At 35.7% G+C, this 20649-nt stretch overlaps 2 protein-coding genes across 2 annotated transcripts; one reads left to right on the plus strand and one right to left on the minus strand.

The window, feature by feature from the left end:
- Window positions 1-1947: 1947 nt before the first annotated feature.
- Window positions 1948-4041, minus strand: LOC116164686 (DNA polymerase-like). The gene has a single exon (XM_031478889.1). It carries the CDS (start codon window positions 4039-4041, stop codon window positions 1948-1950), a length of 2094 nt encoding a protein of 697 aa, XP_031334749.1.
- A 13410-nt stretch (window positions 4042-17451) lies between these two features.
- On the plus strand, window positions 17452-18452 carry LOC116164695. The gene is made up of 2 exons (XM_031478901.1): window positions 17452-17551; window positions 17614-18452. Exons 1-2 carry the CDS (start codon window positions 17452-17454, stop codon window positions 18450-18452), a joined length of 939 nt encoding a protein of 312 aa, XP_031334761.1.
- The last annotated feature ends 2197 nt before the right edge of the window (window positions 18453-20649 follow it).

Genomic DNA, 20649 nt, shown 5'->3' on the forward strand with positions numbered 1-20649 from the left:
TGCATGGAGAATGGGACCCGAATTGTTATGGACTGATTTAACTTTTTTTTTTTTTGGTAAACAAGCGGTACGTTATTACAGGGGTGATTGAACCATTCGTCAAGTAAACGAACGACCCCCTTCACGTTGGAGACCTTCAATATACTCGTAGATTACAGTTAGTTATCATCATACCAATCGAATGAGAAGGCTTTAAGTCCAAGATAAATGACCTTCTGTACGTTAAGTGGGTTATTTGATGTGCATTGGGTAGATTATATTCGCTGGGAGACTTCGGAAACGATCTTTAAAATCAACAGCCACAGTAAATATACTCTAAGGACTAGTATTTCAATAAATTATGAAACAATTCCTGATCTTCCCTCGACTGTATGACCTAACGATAGTCGTGATACACTGCTGGGTCCCGCCACCTTTACATGTCCTCCGAAGCATTGGTAAGTTCTGTACCACTAAAAACTGCCAAGTTGTCAGATTCGAACTCACCGCATAGAGATGATACGAGGGCATTGTTTTTAACGATTCCTTTTAATTCGTGAAAAAAGTGTGCGAATGCGAGTATTCTCGCCGGTCTTAAGAGATCCTGTGTCCCCTTCAAAATTATAAAAACTTTGTCTGATAGTACTTTTGAAACTACTTTTGAGCTCTATTAACAAGCTGTGCTGAATGGGTACTGTGCATCAAGAGCAGTAAAGGGAGACAGGGACGAGCAGAGATACTTATTACAGAGAATTGCATTTGTTTATAGGTTTATATTTGAACTTGAAAAAAAAAAGACAATGTATTGTAGTAGTGTTAAACGTAGAATACGGCCCCCGGAACCGGAAATTTTAATCCTCAATGGAATACGGGTACCTGTTAAAATAGATATAGGCATACAAACCAAGTGTCGACATGGTGTAGGTATTACTTCGTAGAGTTACAATGTGCGATAAGCTCCGAACCATTACCGCCTAATAGGTGGTAATGTCCGAACGCGTAGAACCTGAACAATCCCCTTTAGAGGAAAGTATCAATAACTTGCATTCCTTATAATATATAGAGGAGCTAACGAATCGTACAGCATGCTGGTGCGTGGCATGTTACCGAGTAGAGGGCACCCTGCGCTAGCGAGTATCAAGATCTTCAATGTATCGATTCTGCTTACATAAGTTCTTGTTCACTACGAAGAGTGATTTTTAGTGCGCTTTTCACTTTCAAAAGATAAAAAGCGCACTTTTGTGCTCTTGATGTCTGTCTGAGTCACAAAGGCTCCCGAACTACTCCACTTGATATTTGCTTGTTTAATTGTTACTAACGTAAAGGTTAGACGAAAAAGAAAGAATTTAAATGGCAAGGCATCCGTATCTGCACAGAGGCAATTCAAATTTCTTATTATAAACGCGTTTGAAAAATTAATAACAGATATGGACAATAAAAGTAAATCCTAAGATCATTTCAAAAGCTACGTTTGGGCACACCTTAAAAATGGGTTTGCGCATATGCGAATCCATTTGAATTAAACGTATAAAAATAGCTTTAGCCATTCGCGTTTGTACACTGTTTAATGACTTGTTTCTACTAAGTTATTGTCACGCGTATAGCGGTCATGTGTGTAACTTCCTAAAGATGATTTTAAGCTTCTCGTGATGGTAGGAGGTTACATCAACTCCGCTTTATGCAAAAAAAAAAGAAATATGCTAACTCTCTTGTTACTTACCAACAATTCGCCGAGGTTCCCAACTGTTCATGATGTAAAGAAAATATACGCTCACGTGTTGATTCTCTTTTATTTTATATCTCTTATAACACATAATACAATTAACGGTATTTAGGTAACATAATAAGTCTTAACACCTATCGATTTACTAGGAATGTAGTATATGCTAAGTACAAACTATTATCCAAGATCTGATCATCATTCGACGATGTTTTCATTCATTATTCCTGGAGATGACTGATTCGTTGTTACTCGACGATGTCGATTTTTGAGGTTTTTTCCTCTTCACCCTCCCCTTTTTTAACTTTTTTAAACCCGTAAGGATATGAATCGTACTTGCTGAAACGTCTTTTCAATAAATTAGGACGAAATATCTTCTCTTTTTCAACAGTTAACACTTGATGATCTACGGTTCTTTCAAAATTCTTGTACAATATCTTTTGTGGAGGCTCTTCGTAAATTATCATATTCTTCATTGTTTCGAAATTTACCGATTTTGATACTTCATGATTAATAGATATCCCTTTGACCTTACACGATTGAAAGTGTTTATCTTGCGTAGGAGAATAAACCGCAAAACCATAATTTTTTGGTCCGCCTGATGCAAATTCGGTGATATAACTTTCAGGACCGTAAACCTCCAGTTCGTTGGTCATATCGCCAAGATAGTTACCCGTTTCGGGTTCATATTCACCTTCTCGTGAGATGTAGATGATGCTATCCGTATCAAAATACAGTACCCGTTCCCCCAGCTTTTCCATGTATGAGTACAATTTTAAACGGGCTTGCGTAGTGACATATGCTGCAATTGAAACATTAACAGTACTTAAAGCGCTATATGACTCTTCTTTGTATTGATAATTTACTACTAAAGTTTCCTCGTTAATTGCCAAAATTCCAATAACTTCAACTGCCGGATCAAGCAATAGCGAATACAGATCAGCTGACTGTTTAATAATTTTTGTTTTTGGTTGATTTTCGCGTTGTCCAAATTTACCAAAAAATGAGTTTAAAATAAGTTTTGCCAGTGATCGTAAACCTGGGTTACTAACAATATTGTCAAAATCCAAACGTATCCCTTCTTTTTCCAAAAATTTATCGATATATGCGATTTTTTGTTCGTACGTTTTACAATTTGCGGGCCACCCACTTGCTTCTTGTTTAATTTTAATAAATGTGTTCATCATTTCTGTGAATAATCCCCCTGATTTCCCATTATATTGTTCGGTTCTATAATCCCAAACTTCGTAAATTTTTAAAATTTCATACCCCTTTTCTAAAGCTTTCACAAGTTCATCCGAAACCCAAGTGCCCACAATGGCCCTATCCTCTACATCGTGACAGCATTCCTCTTGATTGAAACTTTTGGCACACGTCAGACACAAAGGGAACATTAATTTTTTATTTAATTTTATCGGAAGTACGGGGTGAAATAGATTTTGTGGAGGTAGTACCTTACATTTAATGATAGCGTCTATTTTGGAAATATCGAGATTTAAGCAGTCGTCCCCTATGATCACTTTAGGATGTCCGATCGGGAATTTCCCATATTTACAAACCCAGGGGTACAACGAGCAGATATCAATATACTTTATTTTCTCCCCTTCTTTCACGTTGTAGTAGGACTTGATGTTTCCAGTTCGTCCACCATAAAAGCTATCTCTCACATTTAACGGGGTGAAATTGATGAGCGGGTGTTCAAATACATACTTAGCAATGTCCTGGGTTTTATCTTGCTTAAATTCACATTCCCACTTCATTATGACCTCGTACCCTAATTCATTTAAACGAGTTATCTTGGAGCGAGTATTTTCATATCTTAAATTCATTGTTTCTCCGCTGTTATTGTATACAGGTTTGTCGCGATCGTTTTTAAAACATTTCACGCAGCCATGGTAGAAACACCCCATCATTTCAAATACCTGATTTGTTTCAGCACAAAACCCATCGACCGGTAAACCATCTAATACGATTTCTTTCCCTTTGGCGGCGTGCAAGATGTTAATTTCTCTGACTTTTTCCTCCCATATTAACCACTCAATTGCTATTTTTGATTGATTATCCCGATAACGATAGCCATTTCTCGGAATTAGACCAATGGTATCAGCTTTCAAAAAATTTCGGCGAAACAATTTATTACATGAACTGGCAATCGTGCAGGCTTCCGAAAATGGACAGATATTACCGGCTTGAATTAATAAATCTCTGAATTTTAAACAAGCCGTTGTTAGAATATTCACGTCTGATACGCAGTACGATACAATTTCTTTTTGCATATCAAAGACTTTGTCTTTGTTTTCATTATACCAAAGAATGAATTTTTCTCTATCTTCCGGCATCATTGTGTCCGGCCCATAGTACTGAATATCGGGATAAGGTCCTGTATAATACTGATTTTCAAGGGTATTAAAGTGATAAGGGAAATAACCCTTTCGAAAATTATCATTCAAACCAAATGCTTTAGGTAATTTCGATAGAGCCATTGGAAAATAGTTCAAGGAATCCAAAAATGTTACATTATCGATATACATAGAAATAATTTTAGACCCACGCATAATCAATTCGGGTTTCAATTCAGTTTTTGTTAAAATATAATTTAAAATAAATTGATGATCATATGCTTGCCCATTATGAGCCAAAACAATTACATGTTTGAATCTTTTCCTAATCTCTAAAATATAATAAACGAGCCTCTCAATAACATCGGAAAATTTTAAGATCTGCTGTCTTACGGCACAGTTGGTACAAATAATTTTTTCAAGCGGTTCATTTAAGCAAATCTCACACCTTTGATTAAAAACACATAAATTTGGTTCGTGTAAAGTTTGAAAGTCGCTAAATCTTTTATTTTGAGTGCATTCAAGGTCGTAGAAAATAAATAAAAAATCTCTTAAATTTGGGGTGATACTGTCAACAGGCATATAACAAAGATGATCATCTGGTCGGTTTTTCTTGCAGGTTTTACAGTAATACGAGTTACAAGTGTGTTCCATTCCTTCTCGGATTGTTTTATAACAAGTTTTACACTTAAACAATTTTTCACATACCGTTTTAAGTTCTTTAGGGGCTAGTTCTTTGTGTTTATTGAAACAAGTTTTAGAAACAAAATATCTACTGCAGTTGGGGCATTTTATGTGTTGTTCGCGATCACAGGGTGGAGCATGTTTGCAAGAGGAACAAACACCAATGCAACTGTGACCGAATTTATTGTTATATCCCACGTGACACTTATCACAAAAATAGCGACACACAAAAGCAGATGTGAGTGAGGCTATTACATTGTAATGATTATTACAATACAGTAAATTAATTTTTAGGGATGCGTCAGAATCACCTTCAAAAAGTATATCGCGCCACTTCGTCCCGTAATTGTAAACTACAATTTTAAAATTACTCAGATGCGATTGAAATTTTTGTAATTCAAGTAAACCTGCCCCATTTGCTCCTATTTCAACTTCAGCTTCTTGCATTAACAGTTTTGCTTTTTGGTATTGAATTTGCGCTCTGTCCTTGCGTATATTATGGTAGTCAGGATCACCGGTTGCTTTAGCTATAGCAACAACAAGAGCTCTCGGTAAACATAAATTATCTACATTTTTAATACAAACAATCCCTTGTCTCGCAGCGCATTCCTCCTCGAAACTGCTATATTTATTATTAGCCATTCTTCCTCTACCTAATGGAGGACGAACAATGGTCACTTCCAAACAAAACGTATCTGTACTCAACCCCACGGAATTTGATTGGTAGATAGAGGAAATTAGTTCCCATATATCATCAAAATGCACTGAATCGGCACGTTGAAACTTCAAATATCCCTCTCCGCGCGAAAATTTTTTGGAACAAAAGGTAAACCCTATCATATCTTCAGCAGAAATCTTATCGCAGGCGTACCTAACTATCTCCCGAATCGCGCCCTTAATCCATAATAGACTGTTTTCGTTAGGAGGTATTTGTTTTAATCTAAATTGAATAGATCGCCCTCTTAAACCAAATCGTTTAACGTTCTTTACAAACTCCCTTTCAATTATAAACTTAGCCATAGTTGTATTTTCTGTATAGGTACCTATAGTAAAGGTATGTGCCTAATAAAGTGAGTTTGCTAAAAGGATGCAAAACGGATAAACCCGGTTAGGTATTACTCTTAGACAAAGGAAATAAGAAAATGGACCGATTGATTTCTTTTCTTCTCCCCACCTGATCTGTTATAACAAAATTATTCGTGCTTCAATCGCCCTTTTCCTATGGCCAAGACGCTAAGAAATAATAATGAAATGGAACACCTTAATATTCTTTTGGAACAAAATTTAACAACAATGCGGATTATTACGTCCTTCACACTCGGCGTTCAACGCGTTACTGACAGAAGTCGTTGAAAATTTTCTTTTTATGATGAGAGAAAACGGATGACCACCTGTGTTTTATTAACAGCGCTGAAATAGCATTGTTTCCGTAGATATAATTGAGAGGTAATACGACGTTATAGAAGAGTTCTTAATTTTTGAAAAATTCAACTTATATTATTTGCACCGGCCACATTTGAAGGTATAGTTGCTACTTTCCAAACAAACCAATCGCAATTTTAATTATACCCACAATGAGAACACTCTGGATGCATACTGATGAAATGGAATGTTGGGAATGCACTTTTATGTAATACTAGTGATCACGTGGTATAATAAAAGATGATGCAATACTTATCTCAATTGTGTCGATTTTCGTAATAAGGGTACTTGTACTAGGGTTTTAAAGATTTGAACAATTAGTAGCAATAAGAATCATCAAATGTGCCTAATATAAATCAGTAGGTAACTTCGATGCGATGCTTAGGTAAGTGTAAAATAAATGCAAATGCACTTGCATTACATACATCTGTCACTTACGGCGCACAAGATGCAACTAAAAGGAATTATTGCAAAAGTCTATTTTTACAGTTAATGGGAGAAAGAAGGTAGCGAGTTTGCGACGTACACCTGATTTTTCTAAACATCGTATCGCAAATGATTGTGAGATTCAAGTGCTTTTTTTTTTTCTTCCAGCCAAATTAATGGAGAATTCGGGTAAAGTAACGGCCGTATTCAACACATCAAAAACTAACGTAAGCTTCTTCCTACGCTGGATCCGACCTTCGAAAGCTGGATCCAGAAAAATAGGCCACCCAAATTTCGGTGTGCCTAAAAGCCATCAAAATTCCCTACAGCCAAATTGCGCGAGGTTAGATGTCCAAAATAGCGATACCAAATCTCACCAACTAAAAGCTAAAAATAGCTATTATACGTCTCGTACACGTGCGCGCAAACCTCACTTTCGCCTGGCGCGACATGTGACTGTCTGGCTCAGGTGGCCCTTTAACTACTATCAAAGTACATACATAAATAATTAATCGAATCTGTTTGACAGGTCCGAAGGTTTGAACCGTTTTAGTCTCCTAATTTCGTCGCGATTGTCTATAAGCTGAGTGGCTAGGACGTTAGGATGCTCTTTTTATATAGTATACCATCCACATTTATTGATTTTGTTTCGGATATATCATTAATAAAATTATTAGTTTGTAAGAGTAATTTAACTTGCTTAGTTAAAGAACAATCTTCAATTTTGTCAAGTGTGTTACTTTTTCCAATAGTAAACTTTGTTTCAAATCCTTTATCTAACAAAAACCTATTGCATACTCTTAATTGGTGTTTAATAGACAACAATAAAGATATATTAACGCGCGTTTTAGATTTAGATTTATTTATAATTCCTTTTGACAATTATCGATATTGTATAGGAAGCGTCAAGTATAGGTATATGACAAACAATTAATGAGACAATAAACTATGACAAACAATAGATACATAAAATAGACAATTCAACATACTACTTTTCGTTGATATAGTATTAGCAAATGATGAAGTTGTTTGTGCTTTGATTCGTAACGCATTGATCACAGGTGTACTGGTGGTCGCCGTTTGAAGTATTATGTGGGAATAGTGAAGCATTAAATGATGCTTAGGTTTAAGAGACATTTGTGGAAATAGTTGCAGAAATAACTTATTATTTTATTATTTGTCGTAAGCTTAACTACAATTGCCAATAATTGTTATTCATTGGTATTAAATCGCCTATCATACCTCCTAAGTATCGATAAAAGCATAGCATTTCTGATGCTGACATTTTAACTTTTTGTAAATTTAATTGTTCAAATTTAATTAAAGGAGGCTTATTCTTAAGACTGAAAACCAAAAGCAAAAAATTGAATTTTTGAATTTAACACATCCAAACTAAAAAATTTATCCACGATTATCAACTGGTATAAAATAAATGATATTTCGTATTTGCACTCCTTCCAATAAATCGTGCATTATATCTATTGAATAATTTCCCGTAACATGGTATGATGGAATTTTATTAAATATGCTGTCTTCTTTAATTCCACTTAGAGAAAAATTAGAATTTACAAGGTCTGTACGATAGCTTTCTCTAGTTCGTAACAAAGACGTGTCCAAATTTGTTTGCCTTAATGACGTTTTTTTATTTGTTTTGCAAAAACGACAAAAGTAGTTAGAACTAAAACTTTGTGAAAATCCAAGAATAGTATTTAGACCGAGATTGTCTCCTTGAATTAATAGTAACTTAAAAAATATATTGATTTCCACACCGTTTATGGGAATTGTTATTCCGTTATTCTCTAAAAAAATTATTTCTTCAACAAGCTTAGAAAATATTACTTTTGATCCAAATTTACTTAAATACATTAGTTAACTCTGATTGGTGTTTGAATGGAACTATTGGAATACTATAGTATACAGACAGCCCCTAATTTATGGATACCTGAATGAGAACCAAGTGCGTTTCCAACTTCAAATTCATCAAAATATACTAACAAAGGAAGAATAATTTTATTATTATTCAATGTTTTTGATTTTCTCCTTGCACCACGTTAGATAAAACGGCGTGAGAAGAACAAAAGCTGTTAAAATTATTTAAACACGAATTATAAACACCACTCAATTAAAAAAAAAATTTTAACATACTACGCATTGAGACAAACTGATATGTTAAGTTTTTTGATTGCATAATTTCTTGTGAATTTAGTTGCATATGTTGACCGACTACGACTTCTTGTAGTTTTATAAATTTTCCAGTTTCTTCTAAAAATTTAAAACGCATATGTTCTGAGTTTAAATTTTCAAACATTTTTTCTAAAGGAGTACACATGTTAATAACAGTGTCCTTTTGAAAGTTAGATTCAAGTTCATGTCGTATTATGGACACAGGAAGCAAGAAGAAATCGCGGAAATCATCTATCATATATTGTGTTTCGTTACGCGGTAAAGAACCTCGACTATATATTTCGGAAATAAATTTTCCAGCTTGAGTCTTAATTAGTTCGTTGAACTAATGAACTTATCAACGGTATCAATATGTTCTGTAGTTTTGGTATGGTGCTGAGATTCAAAAATACTATCCGATTGTGTAGGTTCTGCTATGTTGGCAGTATCAGTTGCAGTATCTTGGCAATATGTTACTGTTGGTGTGATAGAAGTGGTTAGGTAACTAGAACTTTTATGAATATTTACATGTTTTCTAAATGAATTAAGTGATGAAAACTTTCTAACATACTCATTTTCATAACAAACATAATGACTGGCATTAGTAAACTTATGTATTAATTTATAATGACTTATCAGCAATTTAAAATTATTTAAACAGAGGTAACAAGTTGGTATGATTTCAACAATTTGTGAAAATAAAAAAAAACACAAATCTGAAAATGGAAATGTTCTTATGTTTTCATACACGCTTGAATGTCTGCGTTCACAGCTTCTACGCTACTTATAATTGTATCGTCTGAGATATCATATATATAGTTTTGTATGTATAACCATACATGGGAGCTTTCTGCTGGATATTTTAGATTTAACGCATAAAAAGTTTTAAAAACACAATCTAAAGCTTTAATAGCCGACTCAAGTTGTATTAATAAATTATTAATCCTCACGTAAAACGCTGTGGGGTTATGAAACGGGCCAGAAAACACTAAAAAAGGCTGCAAAGTTTGGCCACGTGAAAGTAACCTGTTTCTTATTAATTCGAGTTTAGCTTCAATTTCTGCAGGTACCTGTAGCAATTCATCCACTTAATTTTTTTTTAAATATATTATAATCATACCGTTACTTGAAGAAGTATATATTTTGAGGTTCAAAATGAAATCGGTCCATCACAGAAGCCAGGTTATCAAAAAATTTACCTTGTTGAAATTCATAGCTCTGTTTAGGCTGGTAGCTTGTGGTGTACGCAGTGTGAGACTCGAATTTCTTCTCATAAATGCGATAAGCCAATCTTCACTAGCGAGCTCCGATTCTTTCCATTTTTCAGGAAACTTCAGATTATTCATAGTGGCAAACTGAAAAGCCAGCTTCCTTAAATCTTTGGTGGTTAAATCAAAATATAAGTCAACAGAAGTTTTGCAATATTATACAAGCTGCTTCTCCCGTTCTTCATCAAACACACGGTTATGAGGATTATAGCCAACCCGGCGTTTTTCATTTTGTCGCAAGGACCTTACATAACCAGTTAAAGGGACGTGGTTCTATTGAACAATTGATTGTTCAACCACATACCATAATTTTTTGCCACGCTCCTGATTGAGCGGTTCTCATCGATCAGCTCTTTTGCAGCCTCATCATATATAGTTTGCGGAATAATCCCTCTCTCCGTTTTCCTAGGTCTGGGTTTGACCATGATGTGAACGTTTGATTACTGAAAGACGTAACCAAAATAACTATACTGACGAAAATTTTAATCAAAGCAGGTAAGAAAGAGCATAAAAAATGTAGGTGTCAGTTGTAACATGTTACAATCAACACCGTTTGTTGTGTTACAATCGACACCAACACGAGTTGAAGAGGTTATAATTCACCCACGGCATGTGCGGTTCTTGTTTCACAAAACTAACCTATTGATCCTTTAACTGAATGAACATGTAATGATGGGATTTGGTAACATATTTTAAAAGTGCACATATATGCGTTTTTATCCCCCCCCCCTACTTGCTCACAAACCGATTGCCACAATCCATGCAATTTTTCAAAGATGGCGGTATAATCGGCGCTGTTACTTTTGCATCCTGTTACTATTGACACCAGTCTCCCCTACATTACATGTACATAATGTGAAACTTTTTACCTTTGCTTAGGTCTGATCTACGGAACAGTAAGGCATCATGAATTTATCCAGCTTCCCCTGCATAACAATCTGTGAATACCTCCCAACTAACAAAGTTGTTCTATAATTCTAAAATAAAATAACTATTTTGTTTTATTAACATTGTATTGTGGCTCCCGAAGAGCAATTTTGTTTTGTAATGGCGGATAAAGTTTCTATTTTGCTGTTCGGAGCAACATTGTTTTTTTACTTGTTATAAGAACGTTCTTAGAACAATATTATACAACGTTCTAGGGAGTTAGTATTTCGTGGTTCTGTAAACGTTTACGCAGCAATCTTATACATTTTGGTGTATAGAACAAATTGATTCTATAAAAGCTTTTTTATTATACCTGAATCACAATCCCCGTTTTAAACACTCAAATGCGTGCGAAAAAAGGCCTTTTTCTACAATCGATATCCAAAGTAGGCATTTGCGCTCGTATTTGACAACGCAAACGTCATAATTTTCGAGGAATGTCACTTTGTCGCTTATAAGCGACAAAATAGAAAAAACGCTCGCTCTCCCAATTATTAACTATAAATCAAATATGCATGGCTCAGAGTATCCAATGACAACGAGTAAATGACATCTTTCATTTGGGCATAAGATTAAAATGATTTGAGTGAAAAATTTAAATTTCTGGAAATATGTGAACTGCTCGATTGTAGAAAAAACCTTGTGTGTAATTCGAGCGCAAATTGATTGTCGATTTCAAGAGATTGCCGCGCTCCTTCGTCGCGCGTCAACTGTCTCTTTCAATCGACAATATATCATTTTGCGCTCTTAATACACAAATAGCTATTAAAACACACGTGCTTTAAAGTTGCTAAGTAACGATACTTCAAGTATGACTTTTGAAACTGTCATCTGGGTGAAATAAAAAATCTTCCTAAGTCGCTTTCTGTAAATGCAAACATTTCTTTGGCTTGTACCTATCCTTTGGTTGAAGCTTTTACAAACGCGCGTAATTTAGGGTATGCTTCCAAATCTGTTCCACTTTTTAGTCCCAGCAATAGGTGAAGTTTTGAATGAATGCACCAAAAGATAGAAGATTTAAATACCTTTGACATTTCCTTCATACAGGGTGATTCCTATAGTACCTGCCACCGTTTGGGAGCGTGTAGGTGGTGCGTAGGGGAGTATTTTGATATAGGACACTTGGGGTCGGAAATCTAAAATAAGGGTGCCAGAGCCAAATTTACCTTCTGGAATTTCGCGCCTGTAGGTAGGCAACCCAACGGCCGGCGGTGCACACGGAGCGATCTCAGGCGGCGATGTGTGGCTGACACTTGATCAGAATTTTGTTTAAACCCACGAAATCCCGTCTGCAACGACGCGTATCAAGTGAATAAACACTATGGCAATAGTATAATAATAGTTGGCTAGATGTAGGAAGTGCATTGAGAACAACGGTGGCCACGTTGAACACTTGTAAACGTTATTGCTTTTGACTGTCGTTTTCCCTCCTTCCCTCCCATGTCGCTTCCTCGCGCTAACTCGCTCTGCATCGCTCCGCGCGAAACGTCGGTCGGTTGGGTTGCCTACATACAGGCGTGAAATTCCAGAAGATAAATTTGGTTCTGGCGCCCTTATTTTAGATTTCCGTCCCCAAGTGTCCTATATCAAAATACTCCCCTAGGCACCCCCTATACGCTCCCAAACGGTGGCAGGTACTATAGGAATCACCCTGTATATGCCAGCATTATGGATGCATTTAAGACTTTATTCGTAAGTAACTTCCTATTCATCCATGGAAACAACTTTTCATATGCTTGATAATAGACTTTACTGGATTGAGATTTTACACCTACCAACGTTTGTTTAGATTTTACAACAAGCGATTTAATGGACGGTGTATTATCTTTTTCAACGGAAATCGTTTTATTCACAAAGACGACAATTTTTATAAGCAAACGTCAAGTGACATTTCCATGGCAATCGTGAAATTACGAACACCCAGCCCACTTAATTAGACATGTATTCGAGTATAACGTCAATATGACTTCATTGAATTTCCTATTTTTAAATTATACTGCAGGTATAATAAAAAATACTATAAGATACACGTGTATAATTGGTCTTTAAAACACTTGCAACGTTAAAGGCACTCCGCTTTGCGTCGTGCCCTTAAACTCGTTGCGCGTGCTTTAAAGACTTGATTATACACTTGTATCTTAATATACTATTTCGTAGCCACTTTTAAAACTTATTTGTCATAACTGATACACTTATAAAACATTTTTTTAGCTATTCGTGAGAGCAAGTATAAAACTGTTTTATTATTGTTTTCAATGAAATTAAATTGTTGCAGATATCTTATTTTGCTTGAGCGCAGCTGCTATAAAATTATTTTATACTTGAAAGGAAGATAGTAATAGGACATTTATAAAATAGTTATAGTGCTAATCTGTTCTATGACGCAAAATTGTGTTTTGTGACACTCTTATAAAACATTTTAGTTGGCGAGTATCGTGTATAGGGTACGGTGGGCTAAGAGTACGCGTCGGTTAAGAGTACGAATCAAAATTTAATAACCTATAATTAGTTTATATTACCGGCTAGTACAACCAATATTTGCTTTGTGATAACGTCTATCCCGGGTAAAAATATTAGTTTTATATTGTGAAAACGGTAGCTGCTGTGGTAAGTTTATTATTCCTTAGTGTTTTGATGTAATTTTTGTTACTTTTTATTTGAAAGAAATTGATATTTACAGTAAAATAACAGTTTCTTCCATTTCTTAGGTTATGTTGCTATTTCAATAGGTATACATGTTGTGGCCAATCATAGCGCGTTGATTAACGCGGGAGTTTCAAATAATTAAATTATTTTTGCATGCCATGTCGGCTAAGTGGGCGGCCATAACGAAGCACCGCACATCGCACCGCACTTAGCATTGTACCTTAGCATCCGTGTGCTAAGCAAATTTAACTATTGAATTCAATGCGTGCGGCCATACCGGCGCACCGCCCCTCGCTTCGCATCGCCCTTGTACATAGGTGCATCGCACAGTAAATTGAGCTTAGTATTTTTCGGAGCCTCGCACATGGTCGTTTGTTTTGTTTTAAAAATTATTAGCGGGATGGATAAGGATAAATTAATTACCAGTGTGTTTACCAGGGAGGCGATCTGGAGCAAAAATAGTAGAAATCATCATAATTCGATATTATTATCGAAGTTGTGGAAAGAGGTGGCTGAGGAATGCAATACAACAGGTAAATATAAGTTTATTTATTTATAAAAAGGATGGTACATATTAAGTTTTACGGATTATTACATAAATAAGCTTTAAAATTATCTCGTACTACTTTTGCTTCATTATTAAGTCTTCCTGCGGGTGCTTGTCTATTTTCGTTTTGAAAGACAAATTGAGTTTCTTTCAAATTATGTTCTATTCCTTCTTTATCAATAATTACATTATGTAAAATGCAAATTGCCTTAATAATGTTATCTGCATGTCCAGGATGGGTCAATATAGGTTTATCTAAAATTTGCCATTTTGATCTCAGAATTCCAAAGGCACATTCCACAGTTCGTCTCGCACGGGACAAACGTTTATTAAAATATTCCTTATCTGCATTTAATTCTTGTTTTCTATATGGTTTAAGTAAATGCTTCATTAGTGGGTATGCTTCGTCGGCTATTATTACATGTGGCATAATTAAATCGGAATTTGGAAAAGCTGTATCTCCAGGCAAATTAAGGGTTTGTGTGGTCAATTTTTTATATAAAGCAGAAGCTTGAAATGTACCACCATCGCTCTGTTTGCCATAACCGCCAACGTCAATATTGATAAACTTGTAGTTTGCATCAACAAGTGCTTGAAGTACAATGGAAAAGAAACCTTTATAATTAAAATACATTGATCCAGAATTATTTGGGCAATGCATACGGATGTGTTTACCGTCTAGCGCTCCAACACAGTTGGGAAAGTTCCAAATTTCGTAGAAGTCTATTGCTATTTTTCTAAAATCTTCTTGAGATGGAACAGGCATATGAATTTCATATAAAGAGATCCAAATGTGTTCTGAAATTTCCGAAACAATATTATTTGCTACTGTAGTTTTACCCATTCGAAATGAGAAAGCTAAGCTTCTAAATGAAATACCAGTGGAGAAATATCTGAAAGAAAAAAAAATATATATATGTACAGGGTGTTTTTATTTTATGTGATATAAAAGCTTGTCGTGAGAATATGTTTTTCTTTACAAGTAATTGTAAGTAGAAATGTATCTATTTTTACAAGATTTTTTATAAAAGAAATTTTAACAGAACAACTGAAGGTTAATACTAATAACATATTTTTTTTTCTCTTTTCAGTTACGCTTGCAAAATCACACTGGAAACGTCTCAGGGAAACTTTTAAAAAGAAACTGCTAGAAATGCCATCGAAGCGTTCAGGGGATGGAGTTGAAGACGATGACAGTGAACATTCGGATTGGCCATATTTTCAGTCACTCCTTTTTTTAAAAGATCAATGTTTACCTAGGCAATCTACAGGAAATTTTGATACAATTGAAACTGAGACTTTTGAAGAAACTGAGGTGGACCACGTAGCAAACAGCACAGACGAATTTACCAGCGAGGTAGAATCACAGCCTACCACACCCCATTCGGCACAAATTTCTCGCTCATCGACTCCACTTTCACCTTCGGCTACTGCATTACCCAAAAAGATGAAAACCCAAAAAGTAGGAAAAATAACTGATACAATCGGGGAAGGTTTATTAAAGGCAGAACAAGAAAAAATTGCTTACTTAAAAAAAAGGGAGGAAAATCGGTTCAAAAAGGAAATGGATGAAGACGAATCATTTTTTAACAGTTTACTTCCGTATGTAAGAGTATTCAACCCTAGGCAAAAAATAAAGTTTCGCATAGCAGTTATGAAATTACTGGAGGAAGAAATTCCTGGACCATCCAATAGGCCACATTCTTCGCAAAGTTTCACTCCTGTTCAGCATCATGTTTATGAAAATTCTCAACGGAGCATTCAGTTATTAAGCAATGAGGTTCCTCCTGGACCCTCATTTACGTCACATACTTTGCCACGATCTAATCCTGTTCGTCGTGTTCAGGAAAAGTCTCAACAGAAGATTCAGTTATTAAACATTGATGTTTCTTCTGTACCATCACCTACGACACCTACTTTATTGACACTGCAACCTCGGTATTTACATGAAAACTCTGAACAGAACATGCAGTTATCGAACAACGAAATTTCTGGACATACTTGGCATACCTCTACTTCTACTCAGTCCTATCATGATAGTTCCGAACGAAACATCATTCCCGATAATCATCACCAACGTGACATCTCGTCCCAGCAACCCTTTTCTACCAATAACGCAAATTGGGATCAATAGAAATACAAAGGTGGAAAGGAAAAATGTATAAATAATATGAAGTTAAATATAATGTTTAAAGTTTTTGCTAATAGCAATGTTATTACTAATAAAACATTTTATAAAACTTACCGCAGTGTTAGCATTAACCTTTCTTCAACTGCTATTGGTTGAGCGCATGACAGTTCTTCCAAGATAGGTTTACTTTATTCTCTATTTTACTTAATACATAATCAAATGTCTTAATATTCATTCGCATGTACTCGAAAAAACGTCGACCATCTTTTCTTAAATCCTTGTAAAGGTGATGGAATTCTCCAAAGTAACTTCGTTTTTTATTTAGAGGGTGTACTGACATCCTTGGTTTATTTTTAATTAAATACCACTTTGTTAAGTTAGAATCTAATAAAATATCATCCTCATCTGACGATGATGAGGCCATGTTTAAAAGTAAAAACAAATTACTACGGAAAACGTACTGTGCGCTGTGCGCCAACGTGGACACTTGTCGGCAATGCTCTGTGCGAGGCAGAGGCGATACTATGGTATAGGCTTAGTGCGGTGCGCTGTGCGGTGCGCCGTTGTGGCCGCACCCTTAGAGTCCGCACCAGTGCGCATCCAAAGAGTGCGCAGTTTGAGAATGCGTACTCTTGGACGACTAGTAATTTATACGTATTTCTTTCTAGTTTTAAATGGGTAAATACAAAAGGAAAAGTGAAAGAAAACTAGTTTTCACCGAAAATATTCTACAATCTATTAGAGAGAGGATTGCCAACGGAGAAAGTAAGCGGCATATCGCAGAGACCTTGGGAATACCGGAGTCAACTCTCCGAAAACGACTAAAATGTGGGACAGTTCCTAAATCCCTTGGCAGATTTACTGCAGTATTTAGCGCAGAACAGGAAAAAGAACTGGCTAACCACATCCGCAAATTAGATTCTATGTTTTATGGCATTTCACAAAAACAATTACAATTTGCTGCATATGTGTATGCTGAAAGAAAACAACTTCATCACCGTTTTAACAAAAGTAAAAAAATTGCAGGAAAAGACTGGATTATAGCCTTCAAGAAGCGTCACGGACTTACACTTAGGCAACCTGAAAAAACTAGTCTTGCCAGGGCGGCGGGTTTTAACAAAGTGCAAGTCGGGAGATTTTTTGACAATCTTAAAAGTTTAATTACAACCCATAAATTTGAACGAGCTCAAATTTATAACATGGATGAAACCGGGCTTCTCACGGTTCCGAATAAAATGCCCAAAGTACTAACTAGCAAAGGGAAGAAATCTGTTGGAAAAATTGTTTCCGCGGAAAGAGGTGGGTGAACTATTTCTTTTAAAGTCAATAATATTACCATTAAAAACTTTTTTTTATTGCAGGTACTTTAGTTACAGCTGTGTGCTGTGTCAGTGCAGCAGGTCATTATATACCTCCCGCATTAATCTTTCCAAGAAAAAGAGAGAAACAAGAACTGCTTGATGGCGCTCCTGCAGGATCGATATTGATGGTATCAGATTCCGGCTTTATTAATACCGATTTATTCCTAAAGTGGCTTAAGCACTTCAAATCATCTGCCAAAGCTTCACTAGAATCAAATCATGTTTTGCTAACTCTCGATAATCATAGTTCACATATAAGCTTGGAAGCAATTTTGTTCTGCAGAGAAAACGGGATACATCTACTGAGCCTTCCGCCGCATAGCAGCCATAAGCTGCAGCCTTTGGATGTTTGCTTTTTTCAGCCACTGAAAACTAGCTACAGTGTTGAAGTTGACAAATGGCATGTCAATCATCCAGGAAGACCCATTACGATTTACCAGGTGTCGTCATTATTTGGCGCTGCATATAATCGAATTGCCAACTTAGAAAAAGCACATAAAGCATTTTCATGTACTGGCATTTACCCCTTCAACCCTGAGGTATTTTCTGAAGAGGACTTCATGGGAGCAACAGTAACCGAACGTCCAATCAATGAGACCTTGAATGAAGTAGTGGATCCTAATGATGCAGTGTCACCTGCAGTTTCATCAGCAATATCACCAGATAAACAGATAAATATTATTGAAAATGTTTCCATATCATTTGAAGATTCAGAAATAAGAAATATGTTGCTTAGTGCAAAACCAAATTATCCTGTTGTTTTAGCATCTGCTAACAATCCGGATATTGCTATTTCCTGTCAAGAAAATACTGAACTTAATACAAATGGTGAAATATAACCTGACAGTGTAGTTCATGCAGAAGATGGAAACGAAAACAAAGGTGGTAATGATGAAAATAGTTGTAGAGCAATAGAGATTGAAAAAGCAGTTGAGGAAGATCAGATAGAAAAAATTATTCCAATCCCAAAATGCAATAGAGAAAAGAAAGCAAGTAAAGGAAAAAAATCAGAGATATTAACTAGCACACCATATAAAGAAGAGGTCGAAAACTGCAACGAAAAACGAGTTACCAGAAAGATTCCCAAAACAACAAAAAGGAAAATTTTGTGCGAAGAAACTGAAAATAAGAACAAGCCGAAAAACACAACGACTGCAAAGAATAATAAAGAAAACCCAAAAAGTAACTCATCAAAAAGCAAAAGTCAAAAAAAGAACAATGAGAATTCCACAAACAAAAACCAAGTTGAGGAAGATGCTGGAATTTGTCCAGGCTGTGGCGATACCTATTCTGACCCACCTGAATTAGATCTGATTCAGTGTACCCTTTGTTTAGAATGGTGGCACGAAGTTTGTACAGCGTATACAACTGGTGAATTTCAGTGCGATGTGTGTTTATAAGCATGCGTACTCTTAACAGGCTGGTGTGCGCACTCTTTGACCAACAAGTGGTCTAAGAGTGCGCATTTGCATCATTTTTTAAAATTATTTCTTGATAAGAATTTATAGATTTTAGTTGACTTTTCCTTTGTTTATTTGTAAGCCAAAACTGTAAATAATATTTTTACAAAATTTTTTTGACTTTTTATACCCTACTAATTAATTTATAATTATTTGAGCAAAAAATGCGCACTCTTACCCCCTGTTACCCTACGCCATTTTCATTTAGTTGCAAATGAAGTTTGTACACAAAGGAGTGGAGTGCAGTTATGTCACAGTTAAAAGGAATTAATAAATGGAAAAGTGTGAAAAGAAGTGGTGCTTTTCGAAGGAAAGTATATCAGTGTTATAAAAATATAATCAGTACCAAAGGTGAATACTCTAATTGTGTTTTACCTAATGACAGTGATATACGTGATTCAGATACTAGTGAAAGTGCAAACAATGCCATTGTAAATAATAGTACGCATCACTCAAATTATACGGGCAGTTAAAAGATGTCGACCTATTTGACAAACAAAATACATCAGCAGAGGAGATTGTTGATCATGACTGGCTAGGAGATTTAGAACCAGATGAAGAAATGTATTCTAACACGCTGGAATTGGAAAAAAATTCTCAATTTAGAAGCGCCATAAAATCTTGGGCAGTGTCTTTTAATGTGCCTCATATGACTCTCAGATCATTATTTAAAAACATCAACGATCGATTTCCAAACATGCTCCCTCAAGATCCAAGAACACTTTTGAAAACTCAACAAACGGTAGTTGTAGCAAAAGTTGGCGAAGGTAACTACTGGCATCACGGCTTTGAAATAAGTCTAAGTTCTAAGATGAAGTACGTGGTACGTCCCTAAATCAATTTCTTGTAATGTTAATATGGATGGCTTACCAATATTTAAAAGCAGTAGAAATGAGTGTTGGCCTATTCTTTTTAACATTCACGAATTTCCTGATTTAAAACCTATGGTAATTGGCATTTACTGTGGAAAAGGGAAACCATCGGATTTGGCGGCTTATCTTCAACCTTTTGTAGAAGAAGCAAAAGTTCTACTTGCTGAAGGAATCATTATTAATAATGTAACAATATCCCTGAAAGTGCGAAGCTTCATTTGTGACTCACCTGCAAGAGCTTTTATTAAAGGTATGTTTAGTATCGCGTTTTTTATTATATGGCATAGTATCATTTGTTTAGGTATTAACAACTTCAATGGTAAGCACGGGTGTCCTAAATGTACCACTGTAGGGGAATACTCCTATATATCTCACACGGTCTACTTCCCAAGAACAGGGTGTGAGAAACGTACAGACGCAGGCTTCCGAGCAAAAATATATGGAAGTCACCACAAGCAAGACACACCATTGACATCATTGCCCATAGATATGATAGAAACCTTCCCTGTTGGAGATTCTTTAAATTTGATCGACTTGGGCATTACGAAGAGATGTCTGTTGGGGTGGAGAATTGTAAAATGCCTTCAGAAATTCATAGATCTGTACGAGGTCTTGATGTTTTGTGCTACTGGAAAGGTACCGAATATCGCGCGTTTTTATATTATTTAGGAGTTGTTATATTAGTAGATATGCTACCCTCAGAT

This window comes from Photinus pyralis, unplaced genomic scaffold (assembly GCF_008802855.1).
Source record: "Photinus pyralis isolate 1611_PpyrPB1 unplaced genomic scaffold, Ppyr1.3 Ppyr1.4_LG1, whole genome shotgun sequence".
NCBI classification, from domain to species: domain Eukaryota; kingdom Metazoa; phylum Arthropoda; class Insecta; order Coleoptera; family Lampyridae; genus Photinus; species Photinus pyralis.